We start from the raw sequence: 27,396 nt of genomic DNA, 5'->3' as shown, positions 1-27,396 counted from the left end.
ATATTAGTCTAGATTCTAGAACACCTTACACATGGTTCTCCAGTAGAGGTGCTTGTTCAGAGATGTAGACTGTAGATCCATTGGCTGATTTCTTTAGGCTATAAGTGTCTTGGAAGATGTTTCAATGTATTGTATGAAATAGATTATACTGTATCTCAATTAGATTCCCCCCCCCCCCCCCCTGGTAAATTTAAAAACTTTATTAAAATGTAGATGAATAAAATTAAATGAGACATTGAATCAAACATGTGTCCGGGTCGGGTAGCTCAGTCGGTACTCTGTAGAGCACTCACCTTTCGACCGCAAGGTCATCTTGAGTTGGATCTCGGGCACCGCCAACTCAGCGTATGAGCAGCACGGCTTGAAGTCGTGTGGTGGTGGATGCACCGAAAGGGAAATTCTTGGCCGAAACCGAATATGATTAATATTATATATATATGTTTCTACCATTGGTGTCATGGCTGTACCTTTAAAGCTACCTGATTTATGGCAAAATTAATTGTTATGGCAAAACTTAACTTAAATAATAATCACTATTATGGGTCCATAAAACATTTATTCAGCTCTTTTGAATGCATTAATTGCATACACTATTCAGTGATATATTTTCTGCCTATTCGGGCCGAAACCGAATAGGCCGAAAATGCATTCTTAGCCATTTTCTGCTGAATATTTTCTGCGGGTGCAGCCGAATATCCGGTGCATCACTAAAGTAGAGCAATGGTACTGTAGGTGTTGCGCTCCTCAGCAATCCATCTCCCAGAGGTCTAGGTCAATCCATCTCCCAGAGGTCTAGGTCAATCCATCTCCCAGAGGTCTAGCGCATGGAGATAAATTCCCCTGCACACCCTCCCTGGCTGATACCGACAATAAGCCTCTCTTACTTACTTGACAAATATTTGAGCTTTCACACACAGGAACATTTTGAGCACAAATAGTGTGAAAGTGGCCCTGAGAATCTCTTTAAGTTTCAATACATTGCCTCTAGTTGTTGAATTTGTGCCTTGAAATAAGTCCACAAAAGACATGTTAAAGGCCTTCCATGCACATGCATTGGCAATAGTTGAGAATGAATTATTATATTTTATGGCAAAAACATTTTACAGTCCTTTTTATTAAGAAACAGACTTCAATATAGACAACTTTTTTTTAAAACAAAGGTATAAAATCGTATCTAACAAGAGAACAGTCAATTATTTCTACACATAGTGTATTTGACCATTTCAATACTGACATAGGCCATCACAATTATTCAAAAATCGTCAAATCACAATTATTTTGTCATTGTTTCGTTGTAATCGTTTCCATGTTGGAAAACAAGTCACATTAAAAAAGCCAAAATAGCTGATCTACAAGCTTATAACGCGCCACAAAGATGAACTATTTACACTTTCTTTAACCTTTTTTATATAAAAATAATGAATATCAGTAATTTGCCCTGTGCATTTTTTGATTACCAGATTACTGTCGTTCTTGCTACGAAAGTAATATGCAACGTGGCCCCTCTGGAGTGAGTGTGGCATTCTAGTGGCCCTCTCTCCATCGTAAATGTTGCCCAACCCCTGGGTTAGGGGCTTCATTTAATACTCAACGCCGTATTTGTCAAAGTGTCTCATGATGACGGCCAGCTCCAGCTCCACGGTGCCCGCGGCCTCTGTGTGCAGCCGGTACCGGTCCGCCCCGCCGTAGATGAGGTCCGGGCTGCGCAGCTGGAGCCCTCCGCCGACGAACCGCTGCGCCAGCTGCTCCTGCCAGGAGCCCAGCGGCCGCCACGTCGCGCAGCGCACGCGGTGCTGCCCGGGCCCGCACGGGATGTGGCAGTAGCCGTATCCGTGGAGCTGGCACCGTCCGAAGGCGTCCTGGTGCCACACCTGCAGATAGGGGTGACCAGATCCAAACTGTTCATTTTGAGGGACAGAAGTATCTTGTGTGGGACCGAACGGGGTTTAGCAACTTATTACTTAAGTTGCTATTAAAAGTAAGACCCTGTAACACCCAAATTAATTTCTACTTGCAAAAAAGAGATTTCAACCTTACTACTACTTTTTACTACTAGGAATTATCAGAGGAACCAAATGGACGCTAACGGGTCCATTTCTTAGAGTATATATGGTCCATTTGTACACTCTTAAGAGTTAAATTAGTGTTACAATTTTACAATATGAATTGTGGGTCCCAGAGATAGAAATGGCATTAAATGGGGGGTCCGTAGACTAATGCATGTCAAACTGGGGGCATGTTAAACGGGTTGAGAATCACTGCTAGAGCCATAATAATCTTCGAGGGTCCCTGGAATATCCTTTCAAATGGGGGTCCGCGGGGCTAATTAGTGTCAATTTGGGGGTCCTTGACGTGAAATAGTTTGGGAACCACTGCCCTAAACCTAAGGTAAGTGTGGAACATAGAATATGGGGAACATAGGGATGACCCCCTGGTCAGTCACCCTACCTGCAGATGGAGTTTGGGCCAGCCCTGGATCCCCTTGGTGGTGTAGTGCAGGTCTAGCGGGTGGCTCCAGTACGCCACGTCGCCCGTCTGCGGCACGTCCACCTGCGTCTGACCTTCCCTGGAGCCGGACAGGAGTCGCCAGGCGCCGCCGGCGTGGACGCCCCACTTGCAGAACAAGCTGCTCTCCGAGAAGCCGCTGGCTCCCACGATCTGTCCGATGACGTGCAGCTCTGCCATGTTTGTTGTCACAACAACGAGTGTCCTTTCATGTGAAAAAAGTCACCGCGATTTGTTTGTTTCAACCTCTTTTCTTGGGGTTTTTATTTTTAAGTGGCGCCGGCGCGTAAACACTGTCTTGACCGTTGTTGTTATTGCCTTGGTAACGGAAGCTGTTGTTGCTAACGCTGCGAAAAAAGGAAGGAGCTCATTCCGTCTCCTATACGCTCTCCCTGCGCGTGCGCAGTAAACAGACCCCAGACTGAACAGACCAGACTATGAAACAGCGCCGCCTGCTGATGGGGCGAATACATGGAAATAAAAATATCCACTATATCAGAAGAAGATCCACGTTGAACTGAGCTTTAGAATAAACTGGGAACAAATCTAGCAGTGTTTTTTGATGAATTGAACAAGGTGGACCCTCTTGTAAACAAGTGTAATGCTTTATTGGGTCGTCCACTCACAGTTAACAGTCTTTGTATTTAGTTGTGCTTGAAATGTACTGTAATTCTGCAAACTGTTCATACATATTTCAATCAATCAAAAAAAATGTGCAGACTTTATTTAATTTTAGTCATAAATACTGACCTACAAAAAAAATCATCAGGCCTGCTTATCTTATGTCTTGCTAAAATGCGGCAGTATTGCGTTTTGCACAATGTTTGTTTTAAGAGATTCATCTGATGTGTTCTTGTTTAGGAGAAGCGACTGTAAATGGGTGACCTTATTTTTTAAAGTACTTTATTAATCTTATTTTAAAGGCTGATCCAACCCTGCAAAGGCACTTCAAGGGACACAGGGACACCGTGACCAGTGTGGACTTCAACTGCAACATGAAACAGATCGGTACATAATATGCTGTGTGAATGTGTGTGGCTGTGTTGTTTTTGGCATCACATTTCTATTTTAGTTTTAGTCTCTTGAATAGTTTTCACTTAGTTTTAGTCACATTTTAGTCACCTGGAATGTATTAGTGTTAGTCTAGTTTTAGTCGACTAAATATAAGATTTTAGTCGACTAAATCTACAGTTGATTTAGTTGACTAAAATGTATTTTTGGCTTGATGCCGTCTTAATGACTGTTTTTATACTTGCTGAAAATAGCCAATCTACAAGCTCGCGTCGCAGCGCAACGCGTTGTGAGCTTGTAGATCGGCTATTTTCAGCATGCAACCAAGTGTAAAATGTCCTAGTTTTCACCATAGCATAGTTTTCATTTAGTTTCCATTTAGTTTTCATCAGTGGAAAAAGGTAGTCGACGAACATTTTTCGTCTTAGTTTTAGTCGACAAAAACAACACTGCTGTGTGTGCTCATCCACGTTTTATGTTTGTGCGTGCCTGTCTCGTCTGTATCTTTCCTTCCATGTCCATGATTTTATTTATGACTATCACAGTGGTTTTCAACCAGTGGTACATTATTGTTAAACATCTGCATTACTTAATTTACTAGAAGTCTTAGAGAAATGTAGAGTTGTCATTTTGATCAACCTTTGCCTGTTTTCTCTCCTACTATGGTACAAAATCGTATCCAACGACGACAGAATATTCTAGTTTTGGGTCTTGAGAGGCTAAATGTCACATCAAATGGTGGTCTGTGGCTCAAATGGTGAATAAATAATGGAGCTTGGCATGGAAAAGGTTGAAAACCACTGCTTTATATCATGTCTGGATGAGTACATTTCATTGCTGTCGTACGTCTTTCCCCAGCCACGGGTTCTATGGACTCCTGCTTGATGATCTGGAACATGAAGCCTCAGATGAGAGCGTATCGCTTTGTCGGACACACAGACGCCATCACGTCCGCACAGTTCTCTCCCTCGGGTCATCTGGTGGCGTCCGCCTCTAGAGACAAGACCGTTCGTCTGTGGGTGCCCAGCGTGTGAGTTACAATCCACTAACTAGTTTTTTCGTTTAGTTTTTTCAGCCATTAGTTTAAACTTTAGCTGTTGAAAAAAAAAACATTTTGTCCTGTGTTTTGGTGTGTTTGCCTCTGTAGAAAGGGCGAGTCCACCGTGTTCAGGGCACACACGGCCACCGTGCGCAGCGTCAACTTCTCCTGCGACGGTCAGACTCTGGTCACATCCTCGGATGACAAGACCATCAAGGTGTGGACCGTCCACAGGCAAAAGTTTCTCTTCACTCTCAACCAGCACATTAACTGGGTCCGCTGTGCCAGGTAACGCACGCAATGCAGTATGCACGCACGCACGCACTCACTCACGCAGCACGCACACACATGCCAATTGTTGTACAATTGTTGTATTGTTGTACAGATTTGCCAGTTTTGCTGCTGAATTCTGTTTTCAAATGCATACATTCTTTACGTGTGTACTGCTTAACCACTTTCAAGTTGCAATAGGTGACATTTTAAAAAAATTGCCAAAATTGCAATGTTCTACCGGTAGATCTGCTATTTAAGCAATTTTTGTTTACAATATATATATATATATATATATATATATATATATATATATATATATATATATATTTTTTTTTTTTAAATGATCATTTTTGATTTATAATATAAAAAGGAGGCTTAAGTGGTTAAATATAAAATGGTAAATGGTGCATTTATATAGCGCCTTTATCCAAAATGCTTTACATAGATTGCGCATTACATTCGCCGATTCACACACACATTCATACACCGATGGCAGCAGGAAACCATGCAAGGCACCAACCAGCACATCAGGAGCAATTAGGGGTTCAGTGTCTTGCTCATGGACACTTCGACACTAACTCTGGGGGAGCCCGGGTTCGAACTGGCAACATTACGGTTACCATCCAGCCACTCTACCCCTGAGCCACTGCCGCCCCTAAATATGTGCCCCTAAATATGTGATGTAGTGTCCAGTGTTCCTTCTTGGTTGGATTAGCTATAGCAATTCCTAGAACAGCCATGTTTTGTTAACGTCTCTAAATCAATGTTGTCAATATCAAACTAGTTTTAGCAGTGGTGGGAACAGTACTCAAATTGTAAAAGTATCAATACTGCAATATAGAAATACTCTGTTATAACGAAATGTCCGGATTCTCTGGAATTCACCAATTCAAGTACCAGACGTAAAAGTGTGCAGAATTTCCTATTTAAATTTTTTCTTAAGTTTATCTACTAAAAATATTAGATGTGCAAGCTCACAATGCATTGCATCGCGGCACATTGTGAGCTTGTAGATATGCTATGTTCAAATGGCCGAAATGTACATAGGGCTGAAGTGGTTAATGTATATTAAAAAACAAAGTAACTAGTAACAAAAGTTTTGAAATAATGTGGAGTAAAAGTGCAATATTTGCCTCTGACATGTAGTAAAAGTCTTGGAAATTGGAAATACTCAATTAAAGTGCAAATTCCTCAAAATTGTACTTAAAGTACAGTATTTGATGTGGGCTGGATCAGCCGACTGTCTGCTCCGACAGCTTGTGTTGCTTTTGTTTTGTCCTCTTGTGTCTCTGTCTCCGCTAGAACTGGTGTAGATACAAAAGTCTCAGTGGTAGACTGAGTTAAATTACGATGAAAGGGGTATCTTTGAAAGACAAAGAAGAGGTCCCGCACACTGTCAGACACTTGCCAACAAAAAATGTTGCTCTTTAGGTCGACGTTTCGGTCATCAGGACAAACGATCTTGCCTCTGGAGTTATACCGTTACTCCATTATGAACTCCTTTCAAAGCGACCGAAACGAAAGAGCAACATTGTTTTAGCAAGTGTCTGACAGTGTGCAGGACCTCTTCTTTGTCTTTCAAAGATACCCCTTTCATTATATGCTCTATTGCTCTACGCACCTGTCACTAGCCTTTTGACGTGTTCCCACATCAGCCTTTTGCTATAAAGACATAAGAATTACGCCAGAAGCTTTTTAAAGTGACATACCCTTTCAAGTCTATTTGTTTTGCATTTGGTGTACAGTCAACCGTTTCTTGGCAGATGTAAATCCTGCAAGGATCGAATTTGGAACTTAAACGTGCAGTGATTTAAATAGGTTTTCAATGTAATGAGTCCCGGGATGGTCTTTTAGATGAGTCCCAGGGACATTTTATCACCCACTTCAACGACGTTGGATGTCATATTATTATTATTATTAATTATTTTACAAATTGCAGAATTTAACTCCCATTTAATTTTATATGGTTATAATGTGGTTATATATTCATGTAGAAAACAGAAGAAGAAATGCTCGGCGATAGTGGGCGATTGGGCGATAGCCAGTGAAATTCAAGCGATGTTCGCCGTTGGTCTCCCGCTGTTAAAACGTACTGTAACAATCCCGTAATATCGGTTTCAGGTTTTCTCCAGATGGCCGTGTGATTGTTTCGTCCAGCGATGATAAAACTGTGAAGCTGTGGGACAAGAACAGCCGAGAGTGTATCCACACCTTCTACGAACACACAGGGTGAGTGTATGTACACCTTCTACGAACACACAGGGTGAGTGTATCCACACCTTCTATGAACACACAGGGTGAGTGTATCCACACCTTCTATGAACACACAGGGTGAGTGTATCCACACCTTCTATGAACACACAGGGTGAGTGTATCCACACCTTCTACGAACACAGGGTGAGTGTATCCACACCTTCTATGAACAGTATCCAGTTATCCACACCTTCTATGAACACCCAGGGTGAGTATCCAGTTATCCACACCTTCTATGAACACCCAGGGTGAGTATCCAGTTATCCTCACCTTCTATGAACACACAGGGTGAGTATCCAGTTATCCTCACCTTCTATGAACACACAGGGTGAGTATCCAGTTATCCTCACCTTCTATGAACACACAGGGTGAGTATATCCACACCTTCTACAAACACACAGGGTGAGTATGAAAATAGCTGATCTACAAGCTCACAACTTGTTTGAGCTTGTAGATCTGCTATTTTCAGCAGGGGTTGTTTTCGTTTCCCTCGAGGGTTCCTATCCTCAAACCTTTTCCACCAAAATAACTTTGGTTCCAGAACTGGTTCGATTCTAGATTCTAGGAACCCGGTGGCCAATTTTTATGGTTCCAGTTCAGAACCAATTCTTTTTAGCGTTCTGAACGAATTAATTTCCAGTGGAAACACTCTGAACTTCAACCCAGCCCGCATGTGTTGATTTCGTAGACTAAAACTAAGACGAAAAATGTTCGTCGACTACCTTTTTTCACTGGCGAAAACAAAATGGAAACAAAATGGAAACTAAGCTACGATGACTAAAACGAACTAATATATTAACAATTTCATCAACACATAACAACTATAGACTAAAATGTTAGGAAGGGACTAGTGGACAAGAGATCCAGTATAAGTCATTTACACTTGGTTGCATGCTGAAAATAGCTGGTCTACTAGCTCACAATAGCTGAAAATAGCCGATCTACAAGCTCACAACGTGTGCTCACAACGAGCTTGTAGATCGGTTATTACGACGATCAACTGTGGATTTAGTCGACTAAAACATTGTTATATTAAGTCGGCTAAAACTAGGTTAACATTCCGGGTGACTAAAACGTGACTAAAACTAAATAAACTATTCAAGAGACTATTGACTAAAACCTAAAAATCAAAATCTTCTGCCAAAAACAACACTGGGGGCCCGGTCCCGGTCTTCCGTGCTGGAAAAATGAGTGGGCCTCGTTTGGCTTTCCCCACGTGTGCTGGTTTCGGTTTGTCAAAAATATGTCTGATTTGGACTGCCATTATCTCAATGCGTGTCTCCTCTGTTCTGCCATGTTTCTTCCAGCTATGCCACCGCTGTGGACTTCCACCCCAGTGGGACGTGCATTGCTGCAGCCTGCACTGACAACACAGTCAAAGTATGGGACATCCGCTCCCATAAACTGCTGCAACATTACCAAGGTAAATGGTGCATTTATATAGCGCCTTTATCCAAGGCGCTTTACATAGATTGTGCATTACATTCACCCATTCACACACACATTCATACACTGTTGGCGGCGGAAACCAATGCAAGGCACCAACCAGCACATCAGGAGCAATTAGGGGTTCAGAGTCTTGCTCAAGGACACTTCGACAGTAACTCTGGGGGAGCCCGGGTTCGAACTGGCAACCTTACGGTTACCATCCAGCCACTCTACCCCTGAGCCTCGGCCGCCCTGCCAGTCCTGGTAAGAAAATGGAAAATCTAAGGCTCCCCCCGATACACTGCAACTGAGTATTTGATTTGCGTCAGGCAAGTATGTCATCATCTACATAATTTAACAAAAAAAGAATTGCGATTCTAGACGCCAAACAAGTGAAAACAAACATACAACTTTGAAATACAAATAGTTTGGCTTTGGCGATCTCTGGAAGTTGCATGGAAAAAGGTTTTTGCTGGCCGACTTCGTGCTTCCAGTCTACAGCCATTATAAATAAATTATTATAAATTCATGCCGTTCAATAGAATTATAATGAGAGTTCTCTTCTCTTCTCTTCTCTTCTCTTCTCTTCTCTTCTCTTCTCTTCTCTTCTCTTCTCTTCTCTTCTCTTCTCTTCTCTTCTCTTCTCTTCTCTTCTCTTCTCTCCTCTCTCTTTAAAATCACACCTGTGTGAACTGAGTGGTCCAACTCCCCTGTCTCTCTCTCTCTCTCTCTCTCTCTCTCTCTCTCTCTCTCTCTCTCTCTCTCTCTCTCTCTCTGTAATTAGCAGGCAACAGTGCAACACTATCTCTCTCTCTGTTTCAGCAACTTTTGCCCCTACTGGTACTCTAAACATAGTCACATAGTCCCGGACATTGCTGTTCCTTAGAGTGGTTGCACCGCTCATTAGTGTCCCAGTAGCTATAGCAGATACTAGCCAGCAGAGGGAGCCTGCCACCTGTTAAATAAGTTCCCCTCACTACTCGTCAGATTAGCATCCAGAATACACCAAGGAGTTTTACATTACAACTTTGACCAAACATTCCTCCATATCTCACGCATTTCTCATGTGTTGGTACCAAGTTCTCCTCAAGAATAGATGTTGATATGATCTCGTTGTGACAATCATTGTACATGTTTGACTGATAATGCCGCCTTGACTCTGTTCTGTGTACCAGGCAGAAAAACTGCACAGCCTCTGCTGCTGTTTATTTTACATTTTGTCATAAATGATTCAGGGATACACCGAAAACCTTTAGTGTTTATTTAAGGCTCTGTTCCATTTGGTGTGCAGTCAGTGGTTCTCTAACTTTTTTAATTTCAAGGACCCCCATAACTCTGAGAGTGTACACTTTCAGGGTGTACAGTACACTCTCAGAGTTACACGTCTGTACGGGGCCATTTGGAACCCACAAGGACACTTTGAGACCCACTGGTGTAGCAGTGTGTGTTTCCAGTGAGCCAACAGTAACGGGCACAATAGCAGCAGTGCAGCACCCTGACTCTGTTTGACCAGAATGGAACAGTAGCCTTCATTAGTATCAGCGGTAACACCTCTGAAGTAAATAGAGAAGGGGACCAACAATGTACCCCATTTGTACCGTTATGGGTACCATGCATAACTGTGTGTGTGTGTGTGTGTGTGTGTGTTCTATAGTCCACAGTGGTGTGGTGAACAGCTTGTCTTTCCATGCATCTGGCAACTTCCTCATCACCGCGTCCAATGACTCCACGCTGAAGATACTGGACCTGGTGGAGGGCAAGCTTCTCTACACACTACATGGGCACCAGGTACACAGTGCGCACACACACACACACACACACACACACACACACACACACACACACACACACACACACACACACACACTTATAACAGTACGTTTTAACCATAGACTGTAGACAAATATGGACAAAGCGTTCTCCGCGTCTGATATGGACGTAAGATGAAGCCTGTCAGTAAATCGCCATCTTTCTAGATCCGTTTGGGCCCAGCTGGCCATTGGCTAACCCAGATAACGAGGCGGGACTTCTCCCCTTCTTCTTCGTTGGTTTTCTTTTTGACTCAAGCAGGGGGTGGTCCCGATCATAGACTGCAACGGTAGGCACGCCCCTCAGAACATACTCAGTTTTTTTTATAAATGGGACCATAATTATCCATAAAGAATATTATGACATGAGAAAGACTTCATGTTTATTAAGGTAATACAGTCTAGGAGTTGGGCACAAATACATGGACCTCTATGGAGCTATGGGGTTTTTTGGGCCCAATGACAGCGCCACAACAGGCCATTATATGAACTTTCAGGAAGTCAGGATTTCCTAGTGGCTTCAGACACTATTGGCTTCACTGCCCCCCTGGTTTTAACAGCGGGCGAGCATCGGCCGACACATCGCCCAATCGGCCGCCATCGCCCGAAAAGATGAATTATTTGTATATTTTCGGGCGACGTTGCTCCGCCCACTTTTCGACCATCGCCCGTTCGCCTGCTATCGCCGGTAGTTGCCGGGTCCCATAGACAAAAAACGCACCGGAAAATTGGTCTGTCTGTCGCCCGCTGTTAAAACGTACTGTCGGAGACATCTGGTAAACCCATTCACACTATCCAGGGAATCCTAGAATACATTGCATGTGGATTTTGACAGTTTTGCGGTCGTCCTCCTTCTTTTTCTTCTTCTTCTGCAATTGACATTTTATGCAATATTCTACAACCATTATAAAAGTGTTGATTAGTAGCTGCCTTGAAAATTCTGTCTATAAGCCCATGAGAACATAAAACTGATGTTATGAACGACAAGAATATTATCGTAACTCTTACATAACCCTTCATTTCAATTTGATGTAATTTCTCTCTCTCTCTCTCTCTCTCTCGCTCCACACATGCACACACCTGCTAAACACACTCTAAACACATACTCACGCATGCTCACACGATTACTTTGTTAAAAAGTAGCTTTCTTTTCACATAATGTTTCTATTGGATACATACTTGGATCAAACCATGTAGTGTAGTCGACTCTATCTTTGTGTGTGTGTGCGGCGACTGTCCGATTGTGTATGGCGCGCGCACACATTACTTGCCTTTTGTGCACAGTGTATTTTGGTACTCGCCAGGCGAGCAGTCGGCCCACTCACGGTGACTCATCCCAGCATTTGTTGGAAGGAAACAGAACTCTGGTTTCTTTCTACCCCCCCGTTCTCCTCCTCTTCTTCCTTCTCCTCCGTCTCCTCCTCAGCGTCTACGGTCGCACCGCATCTTCTCCTTCTCCTCCTCCTGCTCTTCCTTCTCCTCTGTCTCCTCCTCAGCATCTTCTCCTTCTCCTCCTCCTCCTCTTCCTTCTCCTCTGTCTCCTCCTCAGCATCTTCTCCTCCTCCTCCTGCCCGTTCAACGTCTCTAGAGGCCGCACTCAACGGGTCACGCCCCGGCCATTTTGCTCTTCCTTCACAAACGAGTATTCACCCATTGAGTTCTGAGCCCAGATTCTAGACGTCGTCTTCTAAATGAGAGATTCCCAGCCACTGGTACTACAGTACCATTGGTGGTACAGATTTATATTTATATTGCTACTATTATGTAGTTCTTCTGACCAAGCAATTGGTTGCAATTGGCTTAGTATCCAGCCGTGCTGAAATGCGGCATGACAGCACACCTAGCCGTTAATAGAAGATTTGAGAACGGATGAATCAATAACATTAGAAATAATATCAGTTGTGCCGATTATTGATTAGACTGAGTTTTGTCAGAGCAGCAGCATTATTGGCTTATAGGAATGGAACAAAAAGGGCAGGTATACGCTCCTGTATTTTAACATCAGTTATTTATGGTGGTACTTGGAGAGCCAAATATTTTCTGAGGTGGTACCTCAGTATAAAAAGGTTGGGAACCAATATTCTAAATCATGACAGTTTTCTGAGGAACAGCGGTCCTCGGGTGGTATTTGGCCACCATCTCAACATGTCATGTTCCAGGGACCCCCCCCCCAGAAGCAAAGATTAAAGTTAAAAATGTTTGCTGTGGAAGAATATATATATTCAAAGTAGCAGATATAGCAAAATAGCAGATCTACAAGCTCATAGCACGGCAATCAGTCCTCTCCTCTACATCCTCTTGCATTGTCGCCATCGTCATTGTTAATTTTATCTATGAGCTCGAAATGTGTCTAAATGGGATGTGTTGGGTCAGCTATTTTAGAAAAATGGTGGGAAACTAAAAATAAACGTGACCGATCTTGAAACACTGATGTAAACATTTGATTACTAATACCACATGTCTGTACGTCCCAATATCTGTCTACTCTCTCTGACTCTGTCTCTGTCTCTTTTTTACTATTCTGTCCCGTCTTCCTTTCGCTGCGTCTGGTCCTAATATTAATAGACGAAAGTTAGAGCTTCTCAGATTTCTCCTCCCATCCACTTGCATTAAGTTGCTCAAAAGCGCATTAGGCGATTTCACTCCTCCTTCCGGGTAGGAACAGAGTGCATTCTGGGATGGATTGGGCCTAAACACATGAACGCGCTGGACCGTTGACTATCATTGCACACGTTCACGTATGAAACAGAGTTCACGTGTCATGGGCCACGATAACATGAACGTTGTTCAATGATAGTCAACGGCCCAGCGCGGGCTCGAGCTGCAATACCAAATTCGGCCACTATGTCCATTTCGCCTCAGGGTTTCCTCCCGGTGCCGTCTCTATTAATATATACTCTAAGGTCTGGTTACATCCGTTGTAAATCAGCCATCTTCTGTTAAGACTTAAGAAAAGCTTTGCTTCTTTCCTCTTCTCACACCTCTACCTGTGATCTCTTCCTCTTCTCTTCTCTCTCTCTTTGTGTGTTCATCTTTTTATTGTTATGTTTTTTGGCCCAGTCGTGATTCGACCAATCTGTTGGTGCTGGGAACGCTTAGGGTGTTAATTGTCTCTCTCTCTCTCTCTCTAGTACAGCCCTCGTAGCTAGAGATGAGAGAAACCCCCATCTGGTGTGTGTGTTGTGTGTGTGTGTGTGTGTGGGGGTGTGTGTGCGTACATGCCTCTACATCTAGTACGTGTTAAAAACACATTTGTGTGTGGTTGAGTATCGTGTGTGTGTGTGTGTGTACTCTGAAAAGAGTGTGCTGTATTACTGTTGGCAGGGATCAATGTGTTGTTTATGCGGCCCAATGAACAACACCCTACCTGGCTGGTGAGACGTGTGTCAGTTTGTTTTCCTTCGTACAGCGACGGCCACGGCCGCCCTTTCAAGGTTGTACCAATGCAAGTTCCCTTTTCTGGAGTGAATCCTCAAACGAGCCGGAGAAACGCAACGTTTTACAGAAAGCTCAAAACTGACGACGGCAGTATTGTATTTTTTACCAGAGCAGAAATGCCTGCACCGTTAAAAAAAAAAAAAAAGCACTTGTTGACAATAAACTCGGATGGAAGTAAAGTAAGTTTAAAATGTATAAGTCTAGGAGTGTGGCAGCTGTGGACTACTGTCTGTCGCACCATGCCACCACCTTGGAGCAGTGCTGAAGTGGACGGCTGCACATTTAGATTTTAGTTCACAGTCTCTTGAATAGTTTTCATTTCGTTTTAGTCACATTTTAGTCACCTGGAATGTTTTAGTCGACTAAATATCATATAGATTTTAGTCGACTAAATCTACAGTTGATTTAGTCGACTACAATGTTTGTTTTTTTTGCCGGGCCTTGATGCCGTCATAATGCCCGTTTTTAACATTGGCTGAAAATAGCCGATCAAGCTCACAACGCGTCGCAGCGTGATGCGTTGTGAGCTTGTAGACTACTATTGTCCGGCTTTTGTCCACTAGTCATTTCCTAACATTTTAGTCTAGTTTTTATTTGTTGACGAAATTGTCAATATATATTTAGTCTTGGTTTCAGTCATCATAGCTCAGTTTAAATTTAGTTTCCATTTAGTTTTCTTCAGTGAAAAATGGTAGTCGGGTGAACATTTTTCGTCATAGTATTAGTCAACGAAATCAACACTGTTGTGGAGACTGGGGTTTGATCTGGACTACACCCTCCTCAGGCCCAACAGTGAGGGTTGTCATTGGGACTGTACAAATTTGGTGTTCTAAAGCATTGTTATACCTTAGCTATTTTGAACTTGTATGTCTGCTATTTTAGAAAAATTGTGAAAATGTGCGGCGGTGGCTCAGGGCTACAGTGGCTGGATAGTAACCGCAAGGTTGCCAGTTCGAACCCGGGCTCCCCCAGAGTTAGTGTCGAAGTGTCTTTGAGCAAGACACTGAACTCCAAATTGCTCCTGATGTGCTGGTTGGTGCCTTGCATGGTTTCCACCGTGTATGAATGTGTGTGTGAATGGGTGAATTGATGCACAATCTATGTAAAGCGCCTTGGAAAAAGGCGCTATATAAAGGCACCATTTACCATTTCAAATCTTTGAATATACAGTATATTATTACAGAGTGAACATTTTAACTCAAATCTTTGCTTCTGGGGAGGTCCCTGGGGGGGGGGGGCTAGAAACAAAGTTTTTCAGAAAGCTGTCAGGATTTAGAAGATTTCTTCGACGTCAGTCCTAAATGGATTAAGGCTAAATGAAATTATGTGTATACTGATATAGTTAGGTGTGGGGGCGTTCGTCGGGGATTGAGATTTAAATATTTTTATTTATGCTTAGTCCATGAACTCGCCAGTATAGTATAGTTGTGTGTGCAATGCATGCATTTGTGACTTTGCGTGTGTGTGTGTGTGTGTGTGTGTGTGTGTGTGTGTGTGACTGTGTGCGTGTGTGTGCGCCAGTCATGGACATGCAGTGCCAGGCTGGCGTTGGGCATTAGTCAGAGCAGAGAACAGCACATGCTGTCTGTCAGGTCGTCACGTTGCCATAGTGACGCTGTCTGCTTCTCCCAGGTGCTTCTGGGAAATGTCGTGCCCCCCCTGTCTGTCTAGTCTGGCTTCATGCTGAAGAGCACAGCTTTTCTCCAGAACAGTGATCGGTAAATGTATAGGGCTGCAGCTATCCATTATATTCTTATTTCTTAGCAATTATACTTAAGCAATATTACACGAGAGGGTGTGGTTTAACGTGATTATTGCCACGACACTGAATTATACATTGCCTTTAAAACTGAAATAATTTGTTGTGGCCTACCAATACCATTGCAGATACATGTAGTGGTTCCCAAACCTTTTCATGTCAAGGACCCCTAAATTGACACTAATTAGCCCACAGACCCTCATTAGAAAAGATATGCCAAGGACCCCCATAAGAGAAGATTTTTATGGTTCTAGCAGTGATTCTCAACCTCAGGACCTCAACCAAGGACCCCCAGGTTTGACATGCATTAGGCTACGGACCCCCATTTAATGGCATATTTCTATCTCTGGGACCCCAATTTATATTGTAAAACCAATGTTAATTTAACTCAGAGTGTACAAATGGAACCCATGTACACACTCAGAGTTACAGACCCATAAGGGTCCATTTTGTTCCTAATTATCATTTAGCTGGGGACCCCCTGGATCTCCCTCAAGGACCCCTGGGGGTCCCCGGACTGCACTTTGGGAACCACTGGTGTAGACAAAGCAAAGCAAATGTTCTACCAACGCTCATTGTTTCTTTTTTATTGGAGCCGAGTGGCAGAAAGGAGCAGGTGATATGAAATCAAATCAAATTTAAAAACTTCTATCCGGGTCAGCTGATCAAAATGCTAAATTCCTAACAAATATAATATTACATTTATAAACTCTAATCACAGACAATACCTTGATGTATTTACACCGTTATGCATTTCACCTGCAACAGGCTGCTTGTCTTGTACACCTTTATGCAAGCACACACACACACACACACAAACACACACACACACACACACACACACACACACACACACACACACACACACACACACACAAACACACACACACACACACACACACACACATGCACACACACATGCACACACACAGTAGAAAACTTTTTTTTTTAACTTAAAGTACGGAATTTATTCTAATTATTGCAATTTACGAGCTGCGTTCGCACGTCTTACTTGTATTAAGTAAGTAAGTAGCCTTGCCGAGCCATGAGGCCCATAGGGGCAGGAGCCTCTCTCCTGTTTCTGTAGTGTGAGGCAGCATGAGTACACCCCCTGGACATGACGCTAGTATGTCACAGGGACTAACTCCCAAATCCAACCCTTGATGCTGAGTGTCAAGCAGGGAGGCACTGGGTCCCCAGTCTTTGGTATATTACCCGGCCGGGGATTGAACCCCAACCTCCCAGTCTCAGGGCGGACACTCTAACGGTTAGAGTGTCCGCCCTGAGACTGGGAGGTTGGGGTTCAACCACTAGGCCACTGAGCTGGCCACTATTGACTTACACTAAAATCAGGAAAAAGGACAAATGCAGGGAGAAACGACACCGCAGGATGAATGGTGAAACCTGCTGGTACAGTACAGGCACGAAGTTGGATTGACAGACGATACATTGCCAGTTCACTGACTCGAGCATCAAGGCCGTATATCCCACTGTATTAACCATACATGTCTGTGGCTTTGTGTCAGTGCTGTGACTCAATATGAGTCATCTCTCGCACGCACGCACGCACACACACACGCACGCACACACGCACGCACACTATGCTTGCCTTGTTGCCTTGGGGCCTGCAGTACTGTACAGTTAAACGGATGTGGATCATGCTTATAATTTTTCTTCCGATGGTTTTAATCGCATCACTTCCATAGAACAACAGATCACAACAGAAGATGACCACCGCACAGTGAAGTTCTCCGTGTTGATTCAACTCTTGAGAGTGTAGAAATGTTACGTTGCAGCGCAATGGGAAGAAGGAAATTGCGGGATTTGAACAGCCTCCACTTCGTGTTTCAGCTGTGTTTTTAAACCCTGTTATCGTGCCCTTCACATGTAGTAACAGATGGGTTATTATTATTTGTTGATTTTTATTATTTTGATTAGTGATTTATTTTTTGTCCCAAATTCTGACTGTAACATGCATTGGGTGGGAAAAACTCCCAGGGTGAAAATCCGATTGCTCACACACGCACACGCACACACACGCGCACACACGCGCACATACCCTGTGTCCCTCCCAGCATGCTATGGCAGGGCTAGGTGTGTGTTTTGGGGTTTTGGGTCCCGGGAGGCTGACCGTGGAAGTGTGCAGCAGTGTGTTTAGGATTGTAAAAGGGATACAATGCTTACATTCCCCTGGGAGGGTCATACAAGTCAAATCTAAATTCTGCTCATTATAACAGTGCTAGGAATAGACTCACAAGTCAGTCTAAAATAAATACCTTTTTGCTCATTAGAGAGAGACCGAGGACAGTCTACAAAGCTTTCCTTGCTAGAACTGGGTGGAAAAAGTTAGACCAATCCATAGTCTTCAATGGCAGTCCTTCGTATTGGGGGTGGTGACGGACAGCATTTATAGGCATACTGTGGCTTCTCGCCACTGTTATGGCAACTAACTACCACCTTGTTAAATAAGACTAAATGGTGTGTTATTCAAAACACTAAGACTAAATAAAAATCGGCTGAAAAAAACACTGGCATGCGTTTAACTTAAATCCTATATATGTGACCAGTTTTGACTGAGCGCCTGCCATGGCGCAAACTCCAGCTTTTCACCAGAGGAGAAAACCTTTTTTTTCCTTTTTCAAATGAGTTAATAGCACAGGCAGACTCTTCACATACTAGAGCATGTCTGAATTAAGTGTCAGAGCTGAAATCGACATGTAAGTATGAAATTAATGTTTAAACATGTAGCTAGGTGTAATGTTAGAGACCACAGAAGTGAACCTTTCAAGCCTGTTTTCTCAACTCGCTGTTTTCGGCAAGACATTACTCTATAAGCCATATCTCCAAAACTGGTGGGTCAAACTGAACAACCAATATGTCAATATGTTAACTTTAATTCTGAGAGTGTACAAATGCAACCAAATGGACCCATTGGGGCCCATTTGTTTCCATTTGTACACTCTCAGAGTTAAGCCCACCACACACCGGCTGCGACCGTCTGCGGAATAATGGAGGCGGCTGTGTGCGCCGCGCGGCGGACGCAGCCGGTGTGTGTCGGGCTTCACAGACCCATGGGGTTCCATTTGGTTCCTAAGTATCATTTAGCTGGGGGACCCCCTGGAACTCTTCAAGGACCCCTGGGGGTCCCCGGACCCCACTTTGGGAACCAATTCTCTATACTACTGCAAAAAATGTCTTCAAATGTACGTGTTGCAGTGCAACACATTGTAGTTCTGCTATTTTCACTCAATGTTCGTTAAGAAATACACCCAAGGTAACTCTGGGTGTGACTTTGGTGGTTCAATCTTTACCCACCAGTGTTAAATGAACAACTTTGCTGGTGTTACTTTGATTCCATTATTGCTCTACGTCTCTGTCTTAAAGCGCTCAGCATTGTTGTTTTCTTAAAGCACTCAGCATTGCACAGTTGTTTTCTTAAATGCCATTTGTATGATGCTCTCTGATGTGATCTGTCTGTTGATTCTTGTTGTTCTCCTCTCCCCGCACGCGTTCCTGCATCGCTGCCCCACCCCCTCACCACCCCTCACCTCACCTCGCAGGGTTCGGCAACCTGCGTGGCATTCTCCAGGACGGGAGAGCACTTTGCCTCCGGAGGCTCCGATGAACAGGTAACGACCAAAAAGTTACCGTTTTGACTGAGGGTGAAATGTGTTGCCGGTATGATCCAGTGTTGATTCCGTCGACTAAAACTAAGACGAAAAAACGAAGATGAAAAAAACCTGCGCGTAACCCGCGTTCTCCACTATTTAATCCATGTGTCGCTCGTATACTTCTAGGTGATGGTGTGGAAGACCAACTTTGATTGTACGGAGTATGAAGATGCTGCCGGACGGCCGCAAAATGGTTCTACCTCCAGCCTACAAGAGGCCGCTGTCTCAACGAGCGGTGCAACGGTCCAGCTCCCCTTTGACTCCCAGACATCCCTGCAGCACAGCCAGGTAACCAACTCCCCTTTGACTCCCAGACATCCCTGCAGCACAGCCAGGTAACCAGCTCCCCTTTGACTACCAGACATCCCTGCAGCACAGCCAGGTAACCAACTCCCCTTTGACTCCCAGACATCCATGCAGCACAGCCAGGTAACCAACTCCCCTTTGACTCCCAGACATCCCTGCAGCACAGCCAGGTAACCAGCTCCCCTTTGACTACCAGACATCCCTGCAGCACAGCCAGGTAACCAGCTCCCCTTTGACTCCCAGACATCCCTGCAGCACAGCCAGGTAACCAGCTCCCCTTTGACTACCAGACATCCCTGCAGCACAGCCAGGTAACCAACTCCCCTTTGACTCCCAGACATCCCTGCAGCACAGCCAGGTAACCAACTCCCCTTTGACTCCCAGACATCCCTGCAGCACAGCCAGGTAACCAACTCCCCTTTGACTCCCAGACATCCCTGCAGCACAGCCAGGTAACCAACTCCCCTTTGACTCCCCGACATCCCTGCAGCACAGCCAGGTAACCAACTCCCCTTTGACTCCCAGACATCCCTGCAGCACAGCCAGGTAACCAACTCCCCTTTGACTCCCAGACATCCCTGCAGCACAGCCAGGTAACCAACTCCCCTTTGACTCCCAGACATCCCTGCAGCACAGCCAGGTAACCAGCTCCCCTTTGACTACCAGACATCCCTGCAGCACAGCCAGGTAACCAACTCCCCTTTGACTCCCAGACATCCCTGCAGCACAGCCAGGTAACCAACTCCCCTTTGACTACCAGACATCCCTGCAGCACAGCCAGGTAACCAACTCCCCTTTGACTCCCAGACATCCCTGCAGCACAGCCAGGTAACCAACTCCCCTTTGACTCCCAGACATCCCTGCAGCACAGCCAGGTAACCAACTGGAATTTGTTCACCGTATTCAGAGCCTTAGATATAGACAGAGTTACGCAAACTGTGTTACAGTTGTCATGTTGCACACATGCTTAAAATGGCTCTTATTTGCGCCGGCCTCGTTGAAAACAACTCCACCTTGTCTCAGTTCAGGCTGCATGCACAGCGCTCGGTTTCTGCCCCATCAATATCATAACTCTTCTATTTGATGGCTCTGACAGTATTGTGCCGAATAAAAGACGACTATGATTATATTTAATTTGAGTTAAAGTTCGCTCCGAAAGAATATATATTGAAAGATTTGCACTACATTTTCACGATTTTTCAAAAATAGTGCTTAAAACACCAAAAGGGTTTCCCGCCCCAAAATGGGTTAAACAAATCTGAGCAGGTTGAGGGGTACACTTTGAGTCTGTACATTTAGAAGCCATGGTAACATTTGAATGATCCTGAGTCACTAATCTCCGTTTGAGCTGCCACGATGAATCTCAGTTGTGTTTTTTGATGGAACAGATGTTGAAGGCACTCTTCATGTTGGAAAATACTACCACTTCAAAGTGTACACGAGCGTTTGTTCGACCTCCAACCCATAAGCCCTCTCTTATGCTTACCAGAAATATGGATGTTACCATAAAAGTCTAGCAGCTCATGAGGTTTCTCAACATCTCCAGCTCTCCAACTTTGTTTTTGCAAAAAGAAAAGATTCATCCTCAAATAATGCTCACCAGAATGTAGGTTTAGCTAATGTAGCCTGGCATCAGCAGCGCATCTTTGCAAATCCATCCTGTTAAAGTTATTTTTGTCGTTGGCATCATGGATCATTCATGAAGAATTATCTGAATGGGGCCTTGCATTTTTGTTTCCGAAAAACCCATGTTTCAGTGGTTTTCAAACTATTTCATGTCAAGGACCCCAAAAATGATCTGTATTTGGCCGCCGACCCCCATCTGAAAATATGTAGTTTCAGGGGCCCCCCACAGAAGCAAAGATTTGAGTTAAAACCTTTGCTGTGAAAGAATAGCAAAAATACAAGGTTCAGTCCCACTCGTATGCCAGGTCTCATGCATGTCTCGCCCAGCCATTTTCTAAGTGGTGCAACCACTTCCTTAAGTGATTATGTGTGTGGGTGCCTGCCTGCCTGGCTGGGTATAGGTAGGTATGAGCACGAAAACACCATGGTTGTTTTTCACCACCTGTGCGTAACCTAACACACACACACAAACACACACGCACATTTTAACTGTATATATCGTGATTTTGGGTGTGCCATAGGGTACAGTGACAGTACAGTACAGTAGAGGGACCCCCACACGGTAACTCTGTCATTTCTCAACCGTTTCGGAAGCTGGGCGGCTCGCCGGAATCGGGCCGGCACCCTGGGTGCGTTCCTGTGGGTCTGGAACTCCCCCCACGGGGACCCCCACACGGAGTTGCACCACTTACTTCACACGGGTGTGATTTGTTTTTAAATAATCTCCGTTGAAATCAAAACGCCTGCAGTCTCCAAGGCTAGGATCAGGGTTAATACAATGGGAGAACAACATTTGTTGGATGAAATGAACATTTCTTTTCTGGGCACTATTCTAATCGCATAAAAGTAGTGTAACATAATCGAAAATATCCCTTCCTAAATTATTTTGGCATCTCAAACCTTGACAAGTCACACATTTGGCTGACTAGAGGGATTCCTTGGCAAAAAACAATCAAGTAAAGTTAATAGTTGCATTTTGTATTACTTTAGGGATGTGCCGATGAGACATTTTGGGCGATATCGATATCCGATATAATGAATTGCTGTTATGGCCGATAACCGATATTACCGATGTCGATATGATCTCATTCTGTATTGAAAAATTATAATAATTTTGTCCATTCTGAAAAATACATGTAACAGGGTATCTGCACTGCAGACTTATAGGCAAGTCAGATTTAACTTAAATAATATAATATTGTGTGCTTGTAGATCTGTTCAAGCTGTTACTTTGGGCTTGTTTATCTGTAAAGACAGACCGATCAATCGGACGGATTCATTGATCGGTCTGATTGATTAATCGAACCGATGTCGATAACTAAAATCGGCCAATCGATACCGATGTGTGTGCCGATTAATCCCCCAATCACTAATTTTTACTAGGTACTTACTCTTACTCAGCCTTATTTTCAGATAACAGAAACCTTCTAAAACTCATTTGTTTTTAATAGAGCAGAGAACCTGTCCCAAGATAGATCATTTTGGTTATTTCAGGACTTGAGACTTAAATGACTTGTTTTGGTGGTTATTTGTGCAGTTTGTAGAGTATATATCCATTTACCTCTGGTCTTGTGAAGGCCAGTCTTCGGAGCTGCAGCATCATCCTAGATAAACGATCCAGATTCTTTACAGACAGAAATAGCCGATCGAACACAAGCTTGGACTGGAGTGGTTCTCCTGACCTCGTCCTTGAGAAGCCGCAGATTGATTGAGGATGTCTATATTTGGTGAAGTTTGCTCATGTCATTATTATTGTTGTTGCTCTTAAAGGAGAATTCCATGCTAGAAGGCTTTCTTACCTTTAACTGTAGTTGTTATTTTGTGCAAAAGCGCATTATAGGCCATTTCCCCTACCATAAGCCCTCAATGAATTGAATTGAATTGAATTGTATTGAATTGAATGGGGCATTTTGTATGCATCTTCTCTTCATAATATGAATAGTATCCCAAGCGGCACACTTTACTACTTATTTCGATGGAAATAAGCGAATTAGCACAAAAACCCAATCCCCATTGAGGGCTTATATTAGGGGGAATAGCCAATAATGCACTTTTGCACAAAATAACACCTGGACCTCTTTGGTGGGGACGTAACCACTACAAATAACACCTGGACCTCTTTGGTGGGGACGTAACAACTACAAATAACACCTGGACCTCTTTGGTAAAGGGGGAGGGAAAGGTGGGGGGTGTATGAAAGTATTTGAGACAAATGGGGGGGAAAAGAGAGTGAGAAAAGAGAGAGGGATGAAGAGGAGGCCATTAGTGGTGGTTAAATATTAAAAGGCCTTGTCAGATGTCACACACAAACAGGACGAGGCAGCACAGCCCGGCCCACAACCCGGGGGGGGGGGGGGCAGGGCAGGGCAGGACTCGGTTTGGATTTCAGCCCTTTGACTGCTGCCGTGTTACTTACATCAACAAGGGCACGGCCAAGGTCCTCTCTCTCTCTCTCACACACACACACACACACACACACACACACACACACACACACACACACACACACAGAGAGAGAGAGTCCTGGGGGGATTCTGTTTGGCTCCGTCCAGTGTGTGACCTCACCACCACACCTGTGTCTCCGGTTCCCCTGCAGGCTGATCGATCCCTCTATACACACCAGTGTTGTTTTTGTCGACTGAAAACTAAAACCAAATATGTTCGTCGACTACCTTTTTCCACTGACTAATACTAAAATGGAAACTAAATGAAAATCAAGCTATGATGACTAAAACTAAGACTAAATATACTCAAAACTTCGTCAAATAAAAACGACACTTAAATGTTACGAAGGGACTATATAGTCATAGTGGATAAGTAGCCTGGGGTCCACCTATGCTTTCTATGGCATAGACAGCTCCTGGCAGGATCTGCCGGGAGAATCTAGATGCAGCTGCGCGACACGAGACTAATTAATTAGAGCGACAGAGAGAGAGAGAGAGAGAGAGAGAGGAGTGTGTGTGTACGTGTGTGCGTCAATTTAACAAAGGTGCAGACTATCAGAAATCAGCAGAGTGATTGACGTTTGCGCTATTCTATGCCGAATTGAAGTGGACTCGGTCCCAGACTTTTTCCCCCCTATAAAAACGTCTGGGTTTCCCTGCAACAACATATTTTCAGATAGGGGGCTCCTTGACATGAAATAGGTTGAGCACCACTGACAGAAACATAGGGTTTTTTCAGAAAACGTTTAGGATTTAAGACAATTTTTTTAGAATCTGCCTCAGTCCTAAGTGGTTAGATGCCTAGAAGTAAATCAAATGTTAATAGTAGTAAATTAAATGTTAATAGTAGTAAATTAAATGTTAATAGTAGTAAATTAAATGTTAATAGTAGAAAATGTAATGTTAATAGTAGTAAATTGACCGAAGAATGATACAAAAATAATAATAATTATCCAAGTTCCTTCACCAGGAGGGAAAAATAAAGATAACATCTTTAACACACACACACACACACACACACACACACACACACACACACACACACACACACACACACACACCGATGGCGGAGGAAACCATGCAAGGCACCAACCTGCACATCAGGAGCAATTTGGTGTTCGACACAAACTCTTGAGGAGCCTGGGTCTGGAACTGGGAACCTTGTGGTTGCCATCCGGCGTCTCTATCGGCCCCTCTATACCCCCCCGTACATAAGTACACACTACACACCCTGGACATGCTAGTGTGTCGCAGGGATTTACCCCCAATCCCACTTTAATGGTGAGTGCCAAACAGGTCGTACATTCTAACCACAATGCCCTCATGGACTGGTTTCGATCATTCTTTCTATGTGGGAAAAACTGAAACTAAGACTAAAAACTAACAAAGAACGAATCCAAAAGTAGTCAATTATTCAAATTAAAAATTAAATCTCAAAACAACTTTATAATTACTGTATGCAAAAGTTAAACAAAAAACAAAAAAAACAAATCAAACTCCAACTGAAAAACTAAATCAAGACCTATAAACTAATATTTATTTATTTAAGTATAATGACTTTGTCGGAGAGGTAGGGGGTTGCAAGATTGTTGGCCTCGTAGGTATAGTGAGGAGTATTTTGTTATATCATAAATAAATATGACACTAAATTAATAAACTGTATGCATAGCTGTAATAAATCATAATGACTTCCCACTTGTCTGTGTACATTCATAAGACATATAAACACCAGATGGGTTGTTGAAGCCTTAGGGACAGCATGCATATGTGCCGGATTACTGTGTTTTTCCTCAGATGAACAACAGAAAATGTCTCTCAATGAGTGGCGTTTGCAGTCAGTTTTTGTCTTTAAAAAAATATATATATATATATATAGTTTTTTAATTTGGGGACAGTTAAGCAACACATAGTCACACATTTTTTTCCTTTTTTTAAATCATCACAAACATCAACAAACAACGTACACCCCCCCCCCCCCCCAACGCAACAAGGACAAAAAGGACAAAAGGAATAAAACAAAAAAAGGAAAAACACAGGTCACAGAGTATTGTACACTTGTGAGAGAGGCACTGTCTGTTAATTCTGAATTGCAGTCGGTTTAACTATAGGAAGCATTTTGCGCCATCTAGCCTCATGTAACTGATTAGCTGCAAATCTTGGTTGGAAGAAACAGAGGCTGGAAATTGCACAGGTTAGGGGATTTTGGCTGATTAGGCCCACTGGCAGAGCCTGACCAGAGCCTTTTGTGGTGTTTCTGGAGAACCGTGGGTCCGACCGACTCGACACCGGGCACTGCACTCCCTGTGGGGGTGTGGAACGCGTGTGTCGAATATGAAGTCGGTGGGGCGAACGGTTCTCAAGTTACGTGCATTACAACCGTACACACACGCAGAGACGTGGCGCATTTATAGTAGGACTTTTAGAAACTGAAACAGAAACTTGGATACCAATTTTATCCAATCAGGAATTGTAGTGATGACATGAAGCTCATCAATAGCTACATAGTGTCTACTTAATGTTGGTTAAGTGGCTATGGCCGTTTTTAGCCCACGGAGTGATTTTGCGCAAAACGAATGCTAGAATGTTCTTTTTTTTTGTCATCATGAAAACCCACACTAGTCAGTTTTCTAAAATGAAACTCAAACAACCGAGACATCAGGCAAAATGCACACACACAAAAAACAAACAAATGTGAGTTATGCAACCAAGAATAAATCAAGCTTTTCCGGACTGAACAGCATAACCGCTTCCACACAAAGCCCGCCTGGTTACTAACCTACTACATAATTTGCCCCGGCCTTCTTACACGGTCATCACGACTCAGGGCTGTAAATACTCTTTAACCCATTTAGACCCCAAGATGATTCTACCACAGCTTTCTGAAAAACCTGTTTCTGTGGCAGTCGTTCACAAACATATTCATGTCAAGGACCCCCAGAATTATATTTAATTGTCCGCCGACCCCCCATCTGAAAATATGCTGTTCCAGCGACCCCCCCCCCCCCCAGAAGCAAAGATTTTAGTTAACAACGTTAACTAAAATCTGAGTGAACACATTTTCACGACTTTTCAAAAATAGCAGACCTACTCAATAGCTAGAGTATAACAAAACGCTTAAAACACCCCGTCCAGAATGGATTAATGGCCCTCTCCCCATTGACAGCCATTAGTACGCACCCGCCCCATCAGGTGATTAAGGCCACATGCAGGCAGACCATCTGAAGTGTAATGACGAGCGCTAGTGAATATAAAAAGCTTTTATTCCCTTCTTCTGAGAAATGCTTTTCCTCTAACAAACCTTTTGAAACACCGCTGCCCCTCCCCACCTCCACCTCCCTTCCCTTCAGTTGGAAATATGGCTTTCATGAAGACATCTGTCTGATTGCTGTGCTTCAGGGAGCTGAAGAAGGATAATAGAGAGAGATACTTAGCACATTTTGTTTAACCCATTTCTGGCGGAAACCCCCTTTTGGTGTTTTAAGCATTACTGGAAAAATAGCAGCCTGAGCAGCCTGAGCAGAGCCTTTTGTGGTGGTTCTGGAGAACCGTGGGTCCGACCGCCTCAATACCGGGCACTGCACTCCCTGCGTGTGTCGAATGTGAAGTCGGTGGGGCAAACGGTTCTCGAGTTACGTGCATTACAACCGTACACACACACACACACACACACACACACACACACACTCGCACGAACATAGACACGTAGAGACGTGGCACATTTATAGTAGGATTATCCTTTGGCAGCTGGTTGCAGATACACCTGGAAGTGCCCACTTCCTAGATTTTCCCCTGTTTGTGTATAATTTATAACCGGTCGCATTTCATTATTGATAAC

At 43.7% G+C, this 27,396-nt stretch overlaps 2 protein-coding genes across 2 annotated transcripts in view; one reads left to right on the top strand and one right to left on the bottom strand.

Annotated features, from left to right (window-relative positions):
* poc1a (POC1 centriolar protein A) overlaps positions 1 to 27,396 on the top strand; it is a 52,646-nt gene that overhangs the window by 2,516 nt on the left and 22,734 nt on the right. Inside the window, exons 2-9 of the mRNA XM_080780022.1 lie at positions 3,429 to 3,513; positions 4,375 to 4,546; positions 4,664 to 4,843; positions 6,950 to 7,057; positions 8,389 to 8,504; positions 10,164 to 10,297; positions 19,075 to 19,143; positions 19,312 to 19,473. Coding sequence (XP_080636148.1) covers positions 3,429 to 3,513; positions 4,375 to 4,546; positions 4,664 to 4,843; positions 6,950 to 7,057; positions 8,389 to 8,504; positions 10,164 to 10,297; positions 19,075 to 19,143; positions 19,312 to 19,473 — 1,026 coding nt within the window. The remainder of the gene's footprint in view (positions 1 to 3,428; positions 3,514 to 4,374; positions 4,547 to 4,663; positions 4,844 to 6,949; positions 7,058 to 8,388; positions 8,505 to 10,163; positions 10,298 to 19,074; positions 19,144 to 19,311; positions 19,474 to 27,396) is intronic.
* b9d2 (B9 domain containing 2) lies at positions 1,095 to 2,807 on the bottom strand. Its single transcript, XM_080781126.1, has 2 exons — positions 2,449 to 2,807; positions 1,095 to 1,871 (listed from the first exon to the last, which is right to left on the bottom strand). Exons 1-2 carry the CDS (start codon positions 2,683 to 2,685, stop codon positions 1,581 to 1,583), a joined length of 528 nt encoding a protein of 175 aa, XP_080637252.1. The 5' UTR covers positions 2,686 to 2,807; the 3' UTR covers positions 1,095 to 1,580.

The sequence above is a fragment of the Protomyctophum bolini genome, assembly GCF_963924005.1.
Source record: "Protomyctophum bolini genome assembly, chromosome: 2".
In the NCBI taxonomy this organism is placed as follows: domain Eukaryota; kingdom Metazoa; phylum Chordata; class Actinopteri; order Myctophiformes; family Myctophidae; genus Protomyctophum; species Protomyctophum bolini.
The sequence above is the reverse complement of the archived record's forward strand: the minus strand, read 5'-3'. Positions and strand labels throughout refer to the sequence as shown.

Bases quoted from the DNA above. Each gene is read 5' to 3' on its own strand.
- b9d2 (XM_080781126.1), bottom strand. From the start codon at position 2,685: ATGGCAGAGCTGCACGTCATCGGACAGATCGTGGGAGCCAGCGGCTTC. The intron at 1,872-2,448 runs GTAGGGTGACTG...CCCTATCTGCAG, and splicing joins GGCCCAAACTCCATCTGCAG to GTGTGGCACCAGGACGCCTT.